The sequence below is a fragment of the Salvia splendens genome, chromosome 5 (assembly GCF_004379255.2).
Source record: "Salvia splendens isolate huo1 chromosome 5, SspV2, whole genome shotgun sequence".
In the NCBI taxonomy this organism is placed as follows: Eukaryota; Viridiplantae; Streptophyta; class Magnoliopsida; order Lamiales; family Lamiaceae; genus Salvia; species Salvia splendens.
Window position 1 is genome coordinate 6,658,623 of NC_056036.1, and position 20,170 is coordinate 6,678,792.

At 37.3% G+C, this 20,170-nt stretch overlaps 4 protein-coding genes across 4 annotated transcripts; 2 read left to right on the top strand and 2 right to left on the bottom strand.

Moving 5' to 3' along the window:
• Nucleotides 1–4: 4 nt before the first annotated feature.
• On the bottom strand, nt 5–2,533 carry LOC121804593 (serine/threonine-protein kinase Aurora-1-like). Its single transcript, XM_042204199.1, has 9 exons — nt 2,403–2,533; nt 1,750–1,866; nt 1,389–1,535; nt 1,217–1,312; nt 999–1,094; nt 814–910; nt 576–693; nt 418–490; nt 5–327 (listed from the first exon to the last, which is right to left on the bottom strand). Exons 1-9 carry the CDS (start codon nt 2,439–2,441, stop codon nt 226–228), a joined length of 885 nt encoding a protein of 294 aa, XP_042060133.1. The 5' UTR covers nt 2,442–2,533; the 3' UTR covers nt 5–225.
• Nucleotides 2,534–8,035: 5,502 nt separating this feature from the next.
• On the top strand, nt 8,036–8,869 carry LOC121803705 (protein MAIN-LIKE 2-like). The gene has a single exon (XM_042203335.1). The coding sequence runs from the start codon at nt 8,036–8,038 to the stop codon at nt 8,867–8,869; it is 834 nt and encodes a 277-aa protein (XP_042059269.1).
• Nucleotides 8,870–11,601: 2,732 nt separating this feature from the next.
• On the top strand, nt 11,602–16,070 carry LOC121805792 (clathrin interactor EPSIN 1-like). Its single transcript, XM_042205794.1, has 11 exons — nt 11,602–11,828; nt 11,943–11,994; nt 12,595–12,674; nt 12,794–12,872; nt 13,041–13,124; nt 13,293–13,438; nt 13,543–13,755; nt 14,131–14,282; nt 14,482–14,675; nt 14,876–15,251; nt 15,679–16,070. The coding sequence occupies exons 1-11, from the start codon at nt 11,698–11,700 to the stop codon at nt 15,885–15,887; spliced, it is 1,716 nt and encodes a 571-aa protein (XP_042061728.1). The 5' UTR covers nt 11,602–11,697; the 3' UTR covers nt 15,888–16,070.
• LOC121805790 (protein EARLY FLOWERING 3-like) lies at nt 16,043–19,815 on the bottom strand. Its single transcript, XM_042205793.1, has 4 exons — nt 19,065–19,815; nt 17,534–18,273; nt 17,289–17,340; nt 16,043–17,187 (listed from the first exon to the last, which is right to left on the bottom strand). The coding sequence occupies exons 1-4, from the start codon at nt 19,248–19,250 to the stop codon at nt 16,162–16,164; spliced, it is 2,004 nt and encodes a 667-aa protein (XP_042061727.1). The 5' UTR covers nt 19,251–19,815; the 3' UTR covers nt 16,043–16,161.
• Nucleotides 19,816–20,170: the final 355 nt, after the last annotated feature.

The window sequence follows — 20,170 nt, forward strand, 5'->3', positions numbered from 1 at the left end:
TAAATTATTGTCAATAATAAGAAGCATTACATTCAACCAGATAATCGTTTAGTGGCAGATAATGCTGATTACTGCCCCAACATATATGTATAAGAAAGAGAGAATGCATATTATATAGCTTTCATCTACATTTAACGCAACAGAGATTAATGTAATCTACGATGCTAATCAAGGTATGAGATGATTGATTGGCCAGAAATATAAATGTTACAGCAGCAGCATCAATCAACCCCTGTAAACACCGGAGGGATCAGCATTCTGAACGATCCACGTATGCTCTAGCAGTTTGTGCAGAGGCAGACGCTTGGAAGAATCCTTGACTAGAATCTGCAGATTTTAGAAAAATCACTAGATATGAGCTTGATGAACTTGGGACATAGCATAAAACTTGATATTAGCATGTTTGGGCTAAATTACCTGACTTATTAGATCTTTAGCTGCTGAAGAAACTATTGGCTTTGGGGGGAATTTTAAATCTACTTGGACAATTCTACACAAAACAAAAACAAGTATGTGGATTGCAGATTAGTACTGTGCATATAACGAAATGGACTATGTAAGATCGTGGATTTTACCTTCTGTAAGTGTCTGAATGTTCTTTTGCTTCAAAGGGGGGCAATCCATAGAGAAACTCGTAGCACAGAATACCGAGGTTCCATATATCTACATTCGCATCATGCTCCACACTCTCCACTGCGTTAAAGATTTGGCATGACTCAGTAACCAATATAAGGATACTTTGATAAAGAGATTTTTCTCCATATATCTACATTCGCCTACTTAACACCGGATCTTGCATAAAAAATGGCTTACCCATCTCAGGTGGAAGATAATCTAGAGTGCCACACATGGTCCTCCTACGATTAAATGTGTGGACAGACCAACCAAAATCTGCAATTTTGAGCTCACCCTGAAAAATTTGGAAACACAAGTGTCAAAATGGAAAGGCTGCAGCTGTTTTCTTTCAATTAACACAAGCATAAGCGGTAGGTAGTGACCTGTGCTCCAACCAAAAGGTTTTCGGGTTTGATGTCTCGATGTATAACATGCTTCCCATGGCAATATATGAGTGCTCGGGCTAATGATGCAATATACTGTAACATGTTGGAAAAGTACAATCAGAATTATATTTCTTTTAGACAAGTCATAAAATCATCAGCTAAATGGAGCATTATTTTTCTGATCTCAGTTCATGTAAGAGAGAGGAATAGCTCACAGTTGCAGCGCGTCTTTCACTAAAATATTTGCACTTCTGTAGCTCTATGTAGAGCTCTCCCTTGGCAGCATATTCTAGAATTAAGTAAACACGTTTCTGCAGTTGATGATCTTACATTTTAGGTCCAGGCAACATTTACTTCCAAGTCAATAACTAGGGAAATGCTTGCTACCTGATCGTAAAAGTAGCCATATAGTCGTAGTATGTTGGGGTGTCGAAGATGACTTTGTATCTCCACTTCACGACGAAGCTGGTGCTCAACCTGAGATTCTTTCAACTGGCTCTTAAACAAGACCTTCAACGCAATAACGTGGTTGCTCTGCTTCAAACAACAATAAACATAATTGAGTTCTAAGCCCAAGTAAATCAAACACAGCCATTTTATCTTTCCAATTTAGTTTTCTAAAAGCTATTGATCATAACACATATAGGTCTTAATAACAAAGTGAAACAGCATAAATAGTTACTTATCAGAGTAAGCGAGATCTAAGCTCCACAAATACAAAAAGACAATTGATTCAAACAGCACTAACCCTCTTTTCTCTAGCGAGATATACATGTCCAAACTTTCCTCGGCCAAGAGGCTTTCCGATGTCAAAGTCAGTTAAGGTCCATTTCTTTCTCTCTGCCGCTGTGCTTGCTGAAGAATTCTGTAGAAAAATGGAAATTTCTTTATCGCATTCAAGCATATCGAGAAAACGGCACCTCAAAGCAGGTTTACTCTGCTCATACAATAAAAATGACAGATTATGCTATGAAAACACAATGCAGACACTGAGAACATGATTTCTATCTCTCTCGCGAATACAGAGGTTTTGTCACCGGAATTTTAGTTGTTGAAAATTTCGATTTCAGATTGCAAATTCTTCGTTTCTTTTATGTTAGAATATATTGAGAAATCGATGCATGAATCATTTCATATCCGATTACATTTTAAAGACCGAAGGCGATGAAAAACACTAAAAATAGGAGGAAGAGGAATTGAGACAACCAAATCTCATCAAAAAGAAAAAAATGAATCAGAATAGTATTTCAAGATAAATCTATAAGAAAATTGAACAAAAAAGGAGAATAACGAACTTCAGAAATTCTTCAAATTCCTGGACAAAAAATCATCCAACAACCTACCCTAACATTCATTTTTTTTTTGCAGATTTATGCAAACAGAGAGGTTTCTATCGCCTACCTTGTGCTCCTCTTGTTGAGACTCCGTCGCGATCGCCATCTCCGGAAAAACACACAAACCTCACACAGTGGACGTGAGAGAGAGAGACGAACCCTTGAAAATGATTTGAAATTTGTAGAGAGAGAAGAAAGAGGAGGTACGTTTTTGGTTTTTATTGGCGTAATATAGCAACGGTCATATTTTAACAGTAGTACTGTACATGTGGCGTTGCCGCTGCAATCGCTTTTCAAATTTTTTCATTAAATAAAAATCATTTTTAAAATACTCCGTAGCATATTTCTAGTTTGTTTTTAGGAGACCGTATTTCTAGTTTTATTTTTTTATTTCATTTCACCCATTAAAATTAGTTATAGTAGTACTTCTATTATTTATTTAAGCTAAATTTCTCTTTATAATAAGGTTATTTTTTTGGTATTAGACAGAGGGTATTCCTTAACGGAGACGATGACTATTCCTAGTACCAATTTGTAGACACTTCGAAGGGTGGAACACACAATGACTATCCTCGTGCTGATTTGTAGGCACCTCCAAGGATGGAATAACTGATTCAAAGTTTAAAGCACCTTGATTTGTAAGAACCTCGAAGGATGGGACACACAATGACTATTCCTCGTGCTAATTTGTAGGCATCTCGAATGGTGAGACAACTTACCCAAAGATTGACACACAATGACTATTCATTGTGTTGATTTGTAGGCACCTCGAAAGGGGGGACAGTTGACCCACTACCCAAAAGTACGAATCGATCCCCTGACCATTTGATTAATGATGGACGAGTCTCGTGCCACACGATTACACCACTCAGATTGAATCTCATTTTCCATTAGTACTTCATGTATATTTTCTTTTTACTTGTCTTACTTTACCAATTTCAACATTCATATAGAATTATCGTGGTCGGAATTTTAATTTGGCCGTATTCCAAAACAATCACAAATTTGTGTATTTTTGGAAAAATGAGTACTCTTTTCGTTCCAAGTTATGTGAGACACTACTATTTTGACACAAGCATTTAGGAATTGATGTTTAAAAAATTAAATTGCACTAAATAATAAAGTAGGAGAAATAAAGAAAAAATATGAAAGAGAAAGAGAGAATAACATAAGGGATACTTCCTCTGTCCGTGAAATGTTGTCCATTTTTGCTATTTCGGTTTCCGTGAAATGTTGTACATGTTTGCCATTTCGGCCCGTCAGTGAAATATTGTCAACTCTGTTTTTTTTTTCATTTTTAGTAAATGGAGTCTACTTTCCACTAATTCATTACACTCAAATTCTATTATAAAATTAATATATAAATGTGATAACACATTCTACTAACGTTTTCCACTAACTTTTCTTCACATTTCTAAAAACCTCATCGATTCAAATATGAACAACATTTTGCGGATGGAAGGAGTAAAATAAAGTATAGTATGAACAAAAACAGAGTTAATTATCGTCAAAAAAGAAAATGTCTCGCTTAGTCAAGACATCTCAAAAGCGAATGAAGTAGTTTTTCTTTTTAGTGTATTCACATGTGATATTTAATGAAATACACACCCGTCCACAAAATAATACTCCCTTCATCCACAATTAAGTTTTTTAAGTTGACTTAACACGAGTTTTAAGAAATGTAATAGAAAGTGGGTAACAAAAGTTAGTAGAGTGTGAGTTCTATTTTTATGTATTACTCCAGTTTTATACTAAAATGTGAGTGAGATAGATTAATGGAATGTGAAGTCCATAATCAAAAGTAATAAAAACTAAATGAGACACTTAATCATGGAGGAATGAAAAAGAAAACTTGAAATACTTAATCGTGGACGGTCCCGTGATAGGGTTTGACCCCTATTCTTAATCGAGAGAGAGAGCACACGTGAATAATGGAAAGATTTGAAAAAAGATTTAACCTAGTTGGAGTACTAGGTTTTGGACGGGAGAATGAGAAAGAAAGTTTTATTTCATATTCTCAATAAATGACTCTCTAATGGGATCTACAATATATAGACCCTCAACCCTACACGGTTCGACCTATCCTATTCTTCTCGGGAAAGAACCGACAAGAAAACCCGAGGCAAAAACAAAATTAAGGAAACGTTGATATCTTGCTTATGGAGCAAGATATCGAAAATAATTATTCTTACAAAATTGCATAAGGAAATAATAACTAAAATATAAAAACAATAAAAGGAAACTTGTCACTCATCCGCGAACCGGGCCGGCCTCTTCACGGATCTCTTCGGTCTGGACCTCTTCGTCGCGGTTTGTCTGCTCAATGATCGACCCCTTGACCTTGGTTTATCCCCGACTTCAGTCACGTCCTCATCTTGGTTTGTCTCGAGCTCCACCTGCACCGCCGAGTCCCTATCATCCCGCTTGGAAATTCACAATTTAAAATCTGATATATTTATTTTTTCACTTTTGGAATCATTTCATATATATTCTATTTCGGAAAAGGCCGAATGTGAATATCCACGCACCGAATAAACAATATTGGGCTCCGTATTCTTGCACATTTACAATCCTTTCGTTTAGTGATGATACTCCATTTGACATACCTCACACTCATACAGGATGAGTAGCAGGGCAGGTATCCTTCTTCGAGCTAATCCACATTGGAATCTATTTGTTCTGTGGCACGTACAGATACTGAAGACGACAATCTGCGCGATGACGTGCCTCGAGTATTTGATAATAGGTAACTAGATTCGTTCGTAACATGATATAATTGTGATTTATTTGAATCAACAACTGACTTTGGATCTTCTCCAAAAAAAAGAAAAAGAAAAAAACTGACTTAGGGTATGTTGCAGGGATGCTATAATAGCTGAAGTGACTAACTACGAAGATTCATGCATCAAAGTTCCAAAGGTCTTAAATAAGGAGTAAATATCAGGTTTTGAGTATGTTACTCTTCTCTTCTGTTCATCGTTCTGACATTTTGCCTTTGCATATTTTCATCCTTTAATTCAAGTTCGGTAATAAAGTTTGATAAATCGATTTATTTAGAGCACATTTGCAAACACTGGCTAATAATAGAAGTATATATATGCTTTACCATAAGTAAAATTTCAGTGGATTATGACTCAACAATGGCTAAGACACAAAGATAACATTCTTAAATTCCAAAGTTTCAAGGAAGCTGAAACACTGGGTTAAAACATAAGATGAACATATCATAACCCTTTTATTTTTAGCTTTAGTGAATTCTTTGGCTTTTTCAACTTCTCCAGCGGCCTTTTTCAAGAGAACCTTCTCTTTTTTTCTCTAGCATCTCAAGAGTCTGCATGGGCATTACGTATTTTAAACAATAGAAAGCACTATATTAAAATATAATAAAAAAAAACAGTACAAATATCCGTCCCGTTCAAAATGACCACTTTCTTGAATGACATGAGATTTTAGGTGGAATTGTGAGTGTATTAAAGTAAAGAGAAAAAGGCAGTTGAGTGTTTTGAATTTAAAGAGAGAAAAGACAAACTTTATTCTAAATATTAAAGGAGGATATCTTGAATGGAACAAATTAGAAAGGAAATGCGGACATCTTGAATGAGTATGACAATAGCTGCTCAACATTTGAACAATAAACACTAGAATGACCCTGAAATATAAGCCAGGAACTATGGTCACCTAGTGGGATCAACTGCTAATCACTTGTACAATTAAAACACGAAAAACATTGATGCATCATGAATTCACAATACCAACATCAATAATAAAACATATCTATATCATTTTTATATGAAGGTAACTGTAAGTAATACATAAGCACATCAGCAGAGAGCAAGTTATGATTCGTATATTACGTGGGATGCCAAGAAACCATGTGGATTCTCTCCACAGAAGCACAAAGTGATGCCAATGATATGCTTTTAAAACATTTATATCGTTAAGAAGTGGAACTTTTTGGGGACATGGTCAAAGGCGATGGATAATCAGCCCAGCTTGTTCTTCTCCAGGGCTACCAATGTTTCAAAGAAGCTGCAACACGAAGGTGTCCAAAATCTTTTTAAGATTGATTTTACAGAAACTTCCAATTTTCCAGCCTGAGCAAAAAAACTGAGCTTGCACAATTGCCAATGAACATCTCTCATTGTGGCAGGACAAAACCATCAGGGATGAAAAACAAGTTCATCAAATTGTTTACATACTTGTAAAAAACTTGTTTTTTCATCGATTTTGTTGTCATTACCCTTTTCACGCTGGTTCCTATAAATTCAACTCCCTTGATTCCTCAAATCCTCGAAATTTGTTCACATTCAACAAAACTAGCCGAATTCATCAAAACAAACAATAGCTTGCCAATGTAATAAAAACTTAAGACTGTGAACTCGACCATGAAACAATTTAAATTCAGCTACTATCATTCAGGAATTCAAAACTTAAGAGATCACACACAGAATTAACTCAATACACGGCGAGTGGTACCACTATTTCCAGATAAAAGCATTGAAGAACAAAAAAAAATCTAAAGCATTTGTCTCTTGCTTAGGCTTTCCAAAAATCCGCGTAAACATCGTTAGCGACCAAAACTACTACTATTTCCTCGCAACAAAGCAAAAATTATGCCTTTAAACCCTGAAGAAACAAAATTAAAATTGAAAAATTACGCCACTTAAATCCAGTAAACTTAATCGAACAAATTACTCAAAATCCATTACTAATCAAATAAATGTGTTACGATTGCGCAATCTTACTAACCGGGGTAATTCTTTTTTAGTTATAGACTATATTTAACATTCCATAAGTGTACTGGACTTTTTTTTATTCCAGCTTTGGGAGAGACGCATGACCCTCATGCGTATCCCGTTAATGAAACGCATGACCGTGATGCGTTTTTGTGTAAGATGCATGAAAGACATGCATCGTTCAATTTTTTTAATTTTTTTAGACGATGCATGACCGTCATGCGTCTTAGGGTAAAGCGCATGATGCTCATGCATCTCTAATTTGAACAAAACAGACGGAACAGAGGCAGTAGCTCACATTCTGCGCGAGAGAAAGAGGCAGACGCGAAACTCAGGCGATTTCTTGGCGATTCTGGCGATTTCTCGTCATATTCCGGTAAGTTTTCTTCAATCTTTCAACGTTCCTCCCTTATTTGTTGTTTATTTGCATATTTTGTGTAGGTTTCACCCAATTTTGTAAATTATGGTTTATAACAATGTGTTCAATTTTGACCGATGTTTTGTTGTTTTGTTAATTGTAATGGATTTTATTGGTGAAATTCATTCTATTATATAGTTTTTGATATGTTTGAGATGATTGGTGTTGTGCTTTTGGTTGTTATTGGAGAAGAGAGTAGGAGTTGAAATGTATCTTGTATTTAACATTCATTGGCTTGATTATATTGGTTAATTTTTGCAATGACTACTTATTTTGATTATGATAATAATTTACAAGTTATATATACATTGAAGTGGAATGAAATTGTGAATTTCTAATTTAGTAGTTATATGTAAATTAGGCCTTATAAATCATGATGAATTGTGATGAATTGGAGTTTCTAATATATAGTATATCAATGGATTAGGAGTGAATCATTTGGTTTATAATATTTTGTTGTTTTGATGATGGATTTGAATTTATATGTTATTTGTATTTTAAATGTGAGTTTGTAATTCTTGTTTTGTGAATATGTTATTAGATTAGATGGAAACTTCAAGTTCTAGCGGGCAGTTATTATATGGACCTGAAGATCCGTCAGTGCTATATCTTCAGAAAAAACACATTTCAAATAAACTACTGAAAGATGGCACAACACAACTTTTTAAAGTTCGACGGACGGAAAGTAAGACATGGGATGTGGATATTCATGACAATGTGAGGTATTGGCTTGACATATTTGGTTTCAAAGGCGTGATGGATTGTGGGAAGTCGATGAAGGTCGACAATGAACTTATCACGGCTTTGATTGAGCGTTGGAGGCCGGAGACGCAAACTTTCCATCTACCGATTGGAGAAGCGATGGTGACCTTAGAAGATATGCAAGCCATTTGGGGCTTGAGAGCGGACGGTCGCGTTTTCACAGGCCGTGACCATCATGTCGGATATACCGATTGGCCTAGCAAGTGTCGAGATTTGTTGGGATGGATACCAAATATAAACACAGAGACAAAGCAAGGCGGTTTGCTGATGACCGCTCTGATCAACCAAACGAGGATATCTTTGGGTGATGACCTACCTACATATGTATACATCCAAATGGCACGTATCCATGCCCTAATTTTGTTAGGAGGACTCATTCTACCAGACACCACGGGGTGTAAGGTTCCTTTTATGTGGTTGAATGCATTTGAGGATCCGGACGAGGTGCAGAATATTAGTTGGGGAAGTGCGGCTTTGTCGTACCTGTATCATTATCTGTGCGAGGCTTCCATGGATAAGAGGAAAGAGTTGGGCGGGCCTATGATGCTTCTGCAGCTATGGACGTGGGAAAGAATGCCCACATTGAGGCCGTCGTGCATAGGAGCGCTTGTGCACTAGCCATATACGCCATGTGGCGCCAGGCATATATAGTTAAATATTTATTTGTTTATGTATCTTGGGTTATTTATTTACATCAATTTTATTTATAGGTGGAGAGGAACTACGCAAATAGGAAATGCTCCTAGATTTTCGGTTGAGCATTACCGTGATCAAATATCCTTGATTAGACCTGACCAAATGAATTTTATTTTAATGTTGACTTAATTTATGAATTTATTATGAAGTTAATTTGGCGTTTGCATTGCTGGTTTGTAGTTTCTGTGGACGCCACATGCAGATTGCATACTGTCTGACTACTGCAGTGATGTGAATGGATGCTCCTTATGCGGCACTTACTTGGTGTGTTGGGCCTATGTCGAGGCACATGAAGCTGGACGAGTGCGCAGACAGTTTAATCAGTACTAGGATATTCCTCAATTCGTAGATAGGATGCTAAAAAATGCCGATCATTTGGGTAAAAATGATCGGCGTGGTAAGAAGGGTAATAATTGGGAAAACACGCATCAGTTCTACATTGGGGAATGAGACATGAGGTATGAAAGGTTCCAGGCAACCGAAGACGCCGCAACGATGTCCACGAACATTCTATTGAGTCCGGGGTATATGGCGTGGTATAACAGGATTACAGTGACGTACCTGACTCAACCTGGGGTACGGTCAACTGTTGAACGAGTCGGCTTCTTCGATGAGATTACTTGTAAGTTTGTTATATTAAACTATATGCTTTCATGTGTTATAAATTGTTTCGTATTGATATTTGTATGATTTTTTTTATCTAGGTTGGGGGTTTTCAGCAGGTTTGGCATTTAACTATCTCCTCATCATTAGAAACATCACCTGGAGAATCATCACTTAAAATAGCATCAGATGATGATGACGATAATGGTGGATCAAGGTCTCTTCGTACAACATCAACATTATCTTGAACATTCACTTGATTATTCATTCCAACATCAGCAGCATCTACAACATCTACTTGCTCATTTATACCACAATCAAAGCTCATATGTTCAACCCTCGTAGATGATCTAACACCATAATCAACAACTGGTGGGATTTCTAAATTTCCAACAGACGAATACTTAAGAAATAATTCAATATGACGAGTAGAATTTAGAGTCTCATTGAACATAAACATCACACTTTCATCACTGTCAACTCCAATACATATATAACTCATACCGGTACCAAAGAGACAATGCCTCCATGATATTTCGATGGAGTGTTGATATGAATCTATTCTTATCTTAGCACATATCATTGCAACTAATTCAGAGAATGAAACACACGAATTCAATATGATGAAGGCTCTTGCACGAGGTGGATCATAACCAATACCCACTTGAGGAAGTTGAACTATTCTACCACCCCAATATAAACTCACAAATACTTGCATGATTTCCAGAAAAAAAATATACAAACCAACAACAATTAGAGACAATTTTTTTCTATAAACCCTAATTTAGTAAATTTAAGATAAATTTATTAGAAACCCTAATATTATGCAATAAACACCGAATAAGGGATAAATGTTGAAATATTGAAGAAAACTTACCGAAATATATCGGAATATGACCGGAAATCGCCGGAAATCACCGAAAATCGCCAAGAAATCGCCCCTTTCTCTCTTTCTCTCGCGCAGAATGAGCTGCTGCCTCTGTTTCGCGTCTGCTTTGTTTAAAATAGAGACACATGAGCCTCATGCGTTTTACCCTAAGACGCATGAGGGTCATGCGTCGTCTAAAAAAATTAAGCGACGCATGTCTTTCATGCGTTTTATTGGAAGACGCATGACCTTCATGCGTTTTCTAAAAAAAATTAAAAAAATTGAACGACTCATATCTTTCATGCGTCTTCCCATAAAACGCATCACAGTCATGCGTTTCATTAACAGGCGACGCATGAGTGTCATGCGTCTCTCCCAAAGCTGGAATAAAAAAAAGGCCAATACACTTATGGAATGTTAAATATAGCCAAGAACTAAAAAAGAATTACCCCCTTACTAACCTGATGTGGCTTCGACCGCCGATAGTCAGGTTTGGTTTTCCGATAAATATTTATGGATTCAATTTTTCGCAGCAAATTTCGATCAACCTTAGAATTTATACAAGTATTAAGTCGTTGATTTAAAGACTAATTCTTTTCGTATTTTATATGGCATTGACGAGGTTAAGTATTTGGCGTCGACACTGTGAGCGTGGGCCACGCGACAGACCAATTAGAGTTGATGAGATAAGCTTAATTTGGAATGAATTGTGATTGAGCTTATTTTTATGTATGCTAATTATTTAAATATGATCGGTACACTAAATTGGAAATAGATATTTTTATATGAAATTCAAATTATAAAATTAAGAGAAATTCCAAACCCAGATTTTATATAATACTATCAAGTTGTATTGAATAAGCCCAATTTTATGATACTGAATGGAGCCCTAAAGTATTTAAATTTAAGATATTGGTTTTTATAAATTATCGACTCTAGTACTTTATGGTTTTTGCGAATTTCTCTACCAATTCTACTCTTCTATTTTCAATCAAACTGAAAACAATGTGGCATGTCGGATTATCTACGTGGATATTCCAGACTTCAGCTGAATCAAAACGATATGATGTATTTTAATCAAAATTCAAAGCCATCTATTTGAAATTAATATTTTTATTTTAAAGTTAAGATTGCCGCACAAATCTAATTATACCTAAAATAAATTACACTCTACAACCGAAAATGCACATACCCTTCCTTTTATCGCGCTTTCTCTAATCCTATCTGCACCAAGCTGTTTCCACATTATTAACGAATAAAAACGATTTAATTCACATTCATGATATTGATTTTTTATCAATCTCCATATTCTCATTTCGTCGCCGATTTTCTTCTTTTTTCTTTTCTCCAATTTTTAGCACAAGCAGCCATGGATTTTATGAAGGTCTTCGATCAAACAGTTAAAGAGATGTACGTGTGTGTGTGTGTTTATGTTTTTGCCATTTTCTCCTGGCACATTTTAGTTTTGTTCTCATTTATTTTGTATTAACATGCATGATTGTATCTGTATATACGTAAATGCAGAAAGAGGGAGGTGAATTTGAAGGTGTTGAAGGTTCCAGAGATCGAACAGAAGGTGATGACAAAATTATTTGAATTAATTAAGTTTTGGAATCGATAGTTTTACCGTTGCCAATTTGTTAGGATTTTACTACCTTATTGTTTGATTTGGAAGTATATGAGGATAACTGGATAAATGAAGAGCATGGCACATCAGCATAGGCAGCTTAGTTACTTATGATTTTAGGTACACTGTTTCAATAGCATTTGGACTTATCCTTATCAGATGATTTTTTTGTTATCCTGATATTCATATTCCCATATTCGAAGTTGGAGTGTTCTGGTGCAGGTTATAATATGGGAATAACTCGTACTATGATTTTTGGTCCCTAAATACGAGTATAAATATCTTCTTAATGCTATTTGTAATGTGTTAATTTATTGTTATCATAAAACCTTTGCAGTGAAAGAGAATTGTGATTGGATCGCCTGATAATGGTGTTATTGTTGTCTATTTGTTGAATTTGATCAAGGGTGATAAACTTGTTGTTTGGTCATGCATAGTGCTTTACCATTTTGGTCTGGAGATTTCTACTTTGAATTGGGAGATTGATGCACATGTAGATATTGGAGCTGGAGTTTATCAGATTGTGTTTTGACACTCTGTTTAAGTCAGGTGTTGGATGCAACGAATGATGAACCTTGGGGTCCTCATGGCACAATATTGGCAGAGATAGCTCAGGGCACAAAGAAATAGTACTTTCACATTTTTGCAGAGCTCACTATCTTCTTATATGATATGAATGATGAATCTGGTTATAAATTGACCTGATATGCCTTTTGTCATATGCCTTGCCTTTTGAGCTATTATGCAGCTCTGAGTGCCAGATGATTATGAAGGTTCTTTGGACAAGACTGGCTGAGACCGGCAAAAATTGGCGCGCTGTCTACAAGGTTGCAGCTCAATATTTTATGCTGGTCATATCTTTTATCTTTTACATTTTCGAATGAGTAAAAATGGCATCTATATTTTCCCTCATCTTTGGTATCCATTCTATTTCTTTTTAAGTCCTATCTCCTCTTCAAACTTTGGGCAAGAAAACTAATGTTATTTTGCCACAGTCTTTGTCCGTTATAGAGTATCTTGTGGCACATGGATCTGAACGTGCTGTCGATGAAATAGTAGAGCATACTTATCAGATAGCGGTATGCATCTTCATTTATTTGTAACTCAGCTCTTTTATGTTATCTCTAGATGGATTTGATGGATCTTTAGTAAAGACTATCGTGTGACAATTGTATTAGGCTCTTTTTTTCTCACTACTATTTTATTTTTCTATTCTGATTTCTTCCTCTAATATCTGAACTCTCTAGTCTCTGTCAAGTTTTGAGTATGTTGACCCAAGTGGAAAGGATAACGGAATAAATGTGAGAAAAAAATCTGAAACCATAGCGGCTCTTCTAAATGACAAAGATAAAATACAAGAAGCAAGAAATACAGCGGCTGTCAATCGTGATAAGTAAGTCTGTGTGAAGACATCAAACACTATCATTGCTTCTAATTTCTTCCTTTTCTGTTTCATTAAGGTGGGAGAGGTTTATGATATTTGTAGTTACTTTCCAGGTATATTGGACTTTCATCATCTGGACTTGCATGCAAGTCAGCTGCAGCCTCAGTCAGTAACAGTAACTATAGGAGTAGCGATCCATATCGAGGTTATAGTAATGCACGAGATAGTTATGCATCTAAAGATGCTTATAAGGGAAAGGACCAACAGAGTGAAGATAAATATTATAAACCTACCAAATCAAGGAGAGAGCCCTCTCGCTCTGGCAGGTCTGTCTTCTCTCTCTCTCTTCTTTATTTCTTTCCTTTTCCTGTTTTATTGCCAACAAAAGATTCAGGCATTGCTACGCACTCAATGTCCCAATTCTTGGCGTGCTGGATATCATTTTGTTCTTAGGATACTTCAATTCTTTTATAAATGAACTTTAGTTGGTATTTCTGCAAAATTTGAGTATAGAAAGCAATGTCCCCTGTGGTTATTGGCCTCTAATGGCAGGCTTGATACATCAGTAACCGACAAATCAAATATGTATTTTCTACCCTCTTGAAGTAAAATGTTAAGGATTTGATCACCTGTGCTCAACTCTGACATATTCCTAATAATATTTTCACTTCACTCTTCTAAACCACGAGCATGATCTGCAGCAAGAAACAAGGCTCTCCTGTCGCTGGTGCATCAAAAAAATCTACCACAACCAGTAAGACTAACATACAAACTTCAAGTTCAAAAAAAGCCCCATCAAACAAATATGATGATGAGTTTGATGATTTTGATCCACGGGGGGTTTCAAGTGCTAGTAAGCATTAACTTTTAAAGCTTTTTTTTAATTAACGTGCTGCACTATCCAAACTTTCTGTTTCATAGGAAGAGGGCACAAGATATAGCCTCGTGTCACCTGACTTATGATGCTTCACCATAATTTTACCTCTATAAACTCCGGGATTTGGAGTAAACTATACTGATGTTCTCTGGGTAATTTTTTTGGTGTTGAACAGAACCTTCAGCTGGAAGTAGCCCAGTGGATCTTTTTGCACTAGACTTTGTTTCTTTTTCGGATGAACCAGTATCTCTTCCAACAGATAATTCAACCACGTCGGTAAATAATTCATCAGAAGTTGATCTATTTGCTGATGCTGCTTTTGTATCAGCAGAGCCTGCACCGGTTTCAGGGAAATTTCCTGGATCTCAAGTAAGGCTACAGCCTGTTCCTACCTGCCAAATTTATACTCCTACCAATATACATCTCAAACAATGTTATTTTCAGTTGGAGTAGCTGTAACTGATCCGAACCTAAACAGCATTAGCTAGATTTGCTATCTACAGTGCCTTTATCTCGATTACAGGAAATATAAGGACTCCATTTTAACCAAATATGATTCCTTTGTTCAGACCAATGTTGATGATCTATTTGCATCCCAGCCTGCTCCTGCTGTTTCCACACCGATGGATCTTTTTGCTTCCCAGCCTGCTCCAGCTGCTTCCACCACAACAATGGATCTTTTTGCTGATCCAGATCCAGCTTCTAAACCTGATACAGCTAATAACACCTTCGATCCGTTTGCAGCCATTCCATTGAGCGAGTTTGACACAGATACTTTGCCAATAGCTTCTGGTCAACACTTTCCCGATGACGGTTTTCATGCGAAAACTAATTGTACTTCAGTTGACACCAACCCCGCACCCAAGAAGGATGCATTTCAAGTAAAATCTGGAATATGGTCAGATTCCTTGAATCGCGGGTTGATTGATCTAAACATAACTGGACGTAAGTATTTCTTACTTGACAGCTTATTTGGTGGTATGCTCTCTTTACTCTTAATCCATAGAATATGTAACTTGACAATATTCTCTTGATGAGTGTATAATTTGTTGGTTATATTTGTGAACATCCATATTGCATATTCTGAGCCGAGAAACTAGGGCCCGGTACATTGCTTGATCACTAGGCTTGAGCTCTAGTGACCATCATATAAACTAAGATTTCATCAGCCATCAGTTTCAATCACGTTTCTGCTTGTACAGGATCTAGTGCAAATTCACTTATATCACAACACTACTTCCTCTCGTTGAAAGTCGTAAAAAACCATAGATAATCAACTGTCGACTTAGATGATTGACATCATACTCAAATTTTGATTATGGAGTTGTTCTGATTTGTTTTGATGGTAACTGTTCATATCCTATCCTGACAGCCAAGAAGGTCAACTTAACAGACATTGGCATAGTTGGTGGATTGACAGATGGATCAGAGTCGAAAGACAAGGGACCTCTGCCTTCGTTCAACATGGGAATCGCCATGGGCGTCGCATCTGGAGTAACTACACCTGAGCGATCAAAACCAATATCTGCACTAACATTGGACGACGATTTCTTCTCCAGTTTAAGCAACCAGCAACACTAGATTCCCAAGCTTTCAAAAATGAGTTTCTCTGCTACTTGAGTTTAGTATTTATTTCGTAAAATTTTCAGCAGCAGTTTGAATGCTAGAGAAGATTGTTTACGTTTTTTTTGTTCTGTTTGTGTATGGTTGATTGTTGGTAGGAAATATTTCATGAATAAAAGGCTATAAGTGATTAAACATTAACTAAGTCGAAAAGAAAACAATATTAAATGCTGAAATTACATAATTGAGCAATACTTTGTACAAAGGCTTGGAATAAAAAACAAAGAAAGGCTTACGAAAATTCATACTGTTTTCTTTCTTCCTGTATCGATTGAAATATCCTAGCAGCAGATTCAGTCGCTGATCTTGCATTATGAGGCACAACCCTGATCACCTGTGTCAGGCGAACGGGATTGGGCCGAGCCAGGCTGCACCTCCCAGTGTCGGAAGATGGAGCCGTGGGGAAAAGTAGCTCGTTTGTTTGTTCCGCATCATTGCTTCCTCTACTATCTTGCAATCTCTTGGCAGGGCTACTCGTACCATCTGTAAAAGCTCGTACATGGTCAGAATCCCTAGGCACATGCAAGCTGCTCGCCCCGTCTCTATAAGCCCGTTTCAGGTGGCGTAGTGGTGTCAAAGACGCGTTGTGATGCTGGACGCAGATGCTGGCCTCGCCAGCTGAAGCTTGACTCGGGATAGGTCGAGGGTTCATTTGCTCGACGGACGAATTCGACATTGCGACTGCGTTCATGATCGGCAGCATGCCGAATGTTGGGAAGTATCCGTGTGGGCCTGACGGCCCGGACGGAGGTAATGGCAGCGGCTGGTAGTGAGGATGCGGATGTGGACCTGCAATCCCATACGGTCGAGTTAAGAAGCTGTCGATTGCCGGGTTTGGTCCTGGCGGCCCGACAAAACTTGGCCCCGGATAGGGCTTGTATACTAATCCTTCCGAAGGAGTCATCACAGGGATCAGCCACTGGTGCCCTGGAGGTTGATTGAAGCACCATGGCGCCGCATTCGGATTGCTGGTGAGAGATGGGGCCGGAGAGTTGCCTGTCACCAGCTGGCTGCTCGGCAGGGGCGCATCGTTCTGAATGGACGAAAACGAGGCTTTTCCAGTGGTGTTTTCTGCCGAGATTTCCTTGTCTGGACACAACTTCTCAGGTTCACTTATTTGCTTGGGAACATTAGGCATTGCCTTAACAGGAGCAGGCAGTGCGATTTTCGCCCCGGGCAAGACCTTCAGAGTAGGTTTGTCGATTAAATCCGAGTCAGCGACCAAAAGCTGTGGCGATTCAGCAATGGATTTCTGGACCTGATAGAGAGACTATGCTCAGATGTTCGAAAAAAAGAATGCAAGAACTGAAGCAAATAAGCGTTCGTGATCGTAAAACGCCAAGCCAAAAACGACTGTACCTTTACGAGTCGATGCAACTCGAATACTTGAACAGCAAAAACTCTTTGTTGACTGCGAAGTAACAAAATAAAATAATAAGATGATTGCAACTAAAACAAACTATTTAGCATTATGTTGGAGCAGCAAAATGAAGTCTTGCTAATTCATAACTCTCATATAATCATCCAAACTCGATTTCATATATGATTAAATGTGATTATAAACAGAACATGTATGATAGAACACGTTGAGCGAAGAGACTTACTTAAGAATGGCTTTCCGGGCTTTCCAAAAATGTTTCTGACCTATCACCCCGACCACATCATCAGGTGTCATATCCACTGTGACGACGGACTCCAAGACAGAAATCTCAGACACATTGTCATCCCTCTCCAAGTTCTTCATCGGCACTGATCTAAACGATCTCTTTAGAGATCTTGCCTCGTTTCCCATATGACGAGAATTTCCATGATCTCTTGAAGGATAAGATCCTGCAGAACCTCTTTCATCTAATGCTGCAGAACTCTCCGCCAACGCACTAGTGTGCTGATTACGAGCCTGCTCCAAATCAACATGGACCACTGGCTCATTATTAGTATTAGCATGAGTATCTCTTGGTTCACGGCTCAGATACGAATCAGTTGTCATCTTCGGACCTCTATCCTTTGCAATGCTAGATGAATTTGATACTCGATCAGTGGGAGTCTCTTTCGAGTTCAATTCCGTTTGGCTCTTACCTACTTGCTTTCTGTACTTATGGAATTTCGAAAGGCGCTCAGCATCAGAAGCCTTGGAAAGAGGGTCGTAACCATTCTGACCACTTTCTCGACTTTGGACAGAGTGGTTGAGAATGGGAACTCTGAAGTCTTCTTCATCCAATTTCCTTTTCTGGCTCTGTTGCTTTGATGGAGCGACGAAATTGGAAAATTGGCTGTATAGCTTGTCCGATGGATGTCCGGTAGGCAACTGATACGACAAAAACGTACTCCTTTCATTTGCAACCCTCTGCAAATCCGAGATTATATGAGACTTCAGAAAATAAATTGCCTAATCAACAAAGTGAGCAATACTTCTTTTCCAACAGAAAATGGAAGCTTGAACATTCCATACAAGCCAATGTAACTCAGAGACACAGTTCAATTAACCGCACAGTTGTGCACACCTATTAGTTCCCGCCTCAACAAGCAATTTACTGAAAAATCGGGCTGATATTTTTCCTCATACAAGTCTCGATTACAAGATCCTACATCTCTCTAGAACTGAAATAGATCACATAACTGCATCTGTCCTAACACATAATTGAATATTTTCTGATACAAGTCTCGAATTCAAGATCCTTTCATCTCCCAAGAATTGAAATATATCACATACACAATCAACCAAACAATCTGATCACTTAGCTGCAACAGTCCTAACACATAGTCGAAACATTTCATGCGTTTCCTATTACAAGTCTCGATTTCAAGATCATCCCATCTCCCTAGCATTGAAAATAATCTCATACAAAAGCAACCAATTAATCTGATCACACAACTGCATCTTCCTTGACCCATAATCAAAACATTTCATGCATTTTCTCATACGAGTCTCGATTGAAAGAAACCACATCACAACCTATCAATCTGATCACATAACTGCAACCCACAACATCTACATTCTTTCCACATAAATCACAACTTGCACATCAAATCATATCGATTTCATTAACTAATTGATGTTATACATTCTTTCCACACTCGATTGAATCCCAAAAACGTGCAATAAGCATAAATAAACCATATCAAATGCTAACTCACCTGCTCGGAATTCGAAGTAAGAAGAGGAAGAGAATGGGTGGCTCTCTGAGAAGGAATGCTGAGCTGTTCATAAAGAGCCATCTTATTTCTAGGAGGAGCTCTTAGCCCTCCTTTCTCAGTATCACTCACATGTAGCCTTGGAAACATAGGCCCTGTGCTCTTCCCTTCATCTTTCCCTCTCTTCATACCCTTCCTCTCTCTAGATTCTATACACACAACAACAAAATCTCAAATGGCAGTGAACATATAGAAAGCCAGCATAAATCACTTCAATTCCCATCTCCTAGATGCCAAGATCAAATCTTTTTCTTCAATAAAATGAATTGATTTTCAAGAACCATCTAAATAAATATCTACTATCTCAAAACCTAGCCACCCTTCCTAAGTTGCCACATAATCCCACAAACAAAATAAAACCCACTTCTCAAAAAGCCACATACTCACCTAAAAAAAGGATTCTTCCCTTTTTTCCCTCTTTCCCAAAAAAAGTGCACACAAAAAAATCACTACTCTAGACACTACCCAGAAATTTTGGGCAGACGTAAACAACTTTCTTTTTTTCTTTCCCTAGTAAAATGATTAGAAAACGGTAACAGATTCAAGAAGAAGAAAAACAGCAGGAGATAGAAATATGAAAAAGGGGAGAAAAAAGTGCAGTGGACCCAATATTTGGATATAACAGAATCTCGAGTATGCAATAAAAGGACTCAGTCATTGTAGCAGTAAACTCAAAATAATAAAAAAGTGCAGAGGACCCATTATTTGGATGGAGTACTTTTGTCTTGCAATAAAGTCTATTTAAATAATGGTTGTAATGATTGATTTATTGTGGTAATAGTTTGAGTCATTGACTTAACTTGATTTGTTTTGTTGCTATTATATTTGCAAACACTAACTTGACTTTAATGGTTGTTCAATGCAGATTTTTGTCTTAAATAAAAACAAATGGATTTATTTGGATTGTTGAGAAAGATGCTTCATCTTCATATAAGTTTGTTGAATCCTAGTTTTGTACATAAGACAAACCGTCTTTCTTGTATGTCCGTGTGATGTAAGCTCCGGAATATATTGAAATCAAGATTTAGTTATCTTTTTATAGTTGAGGT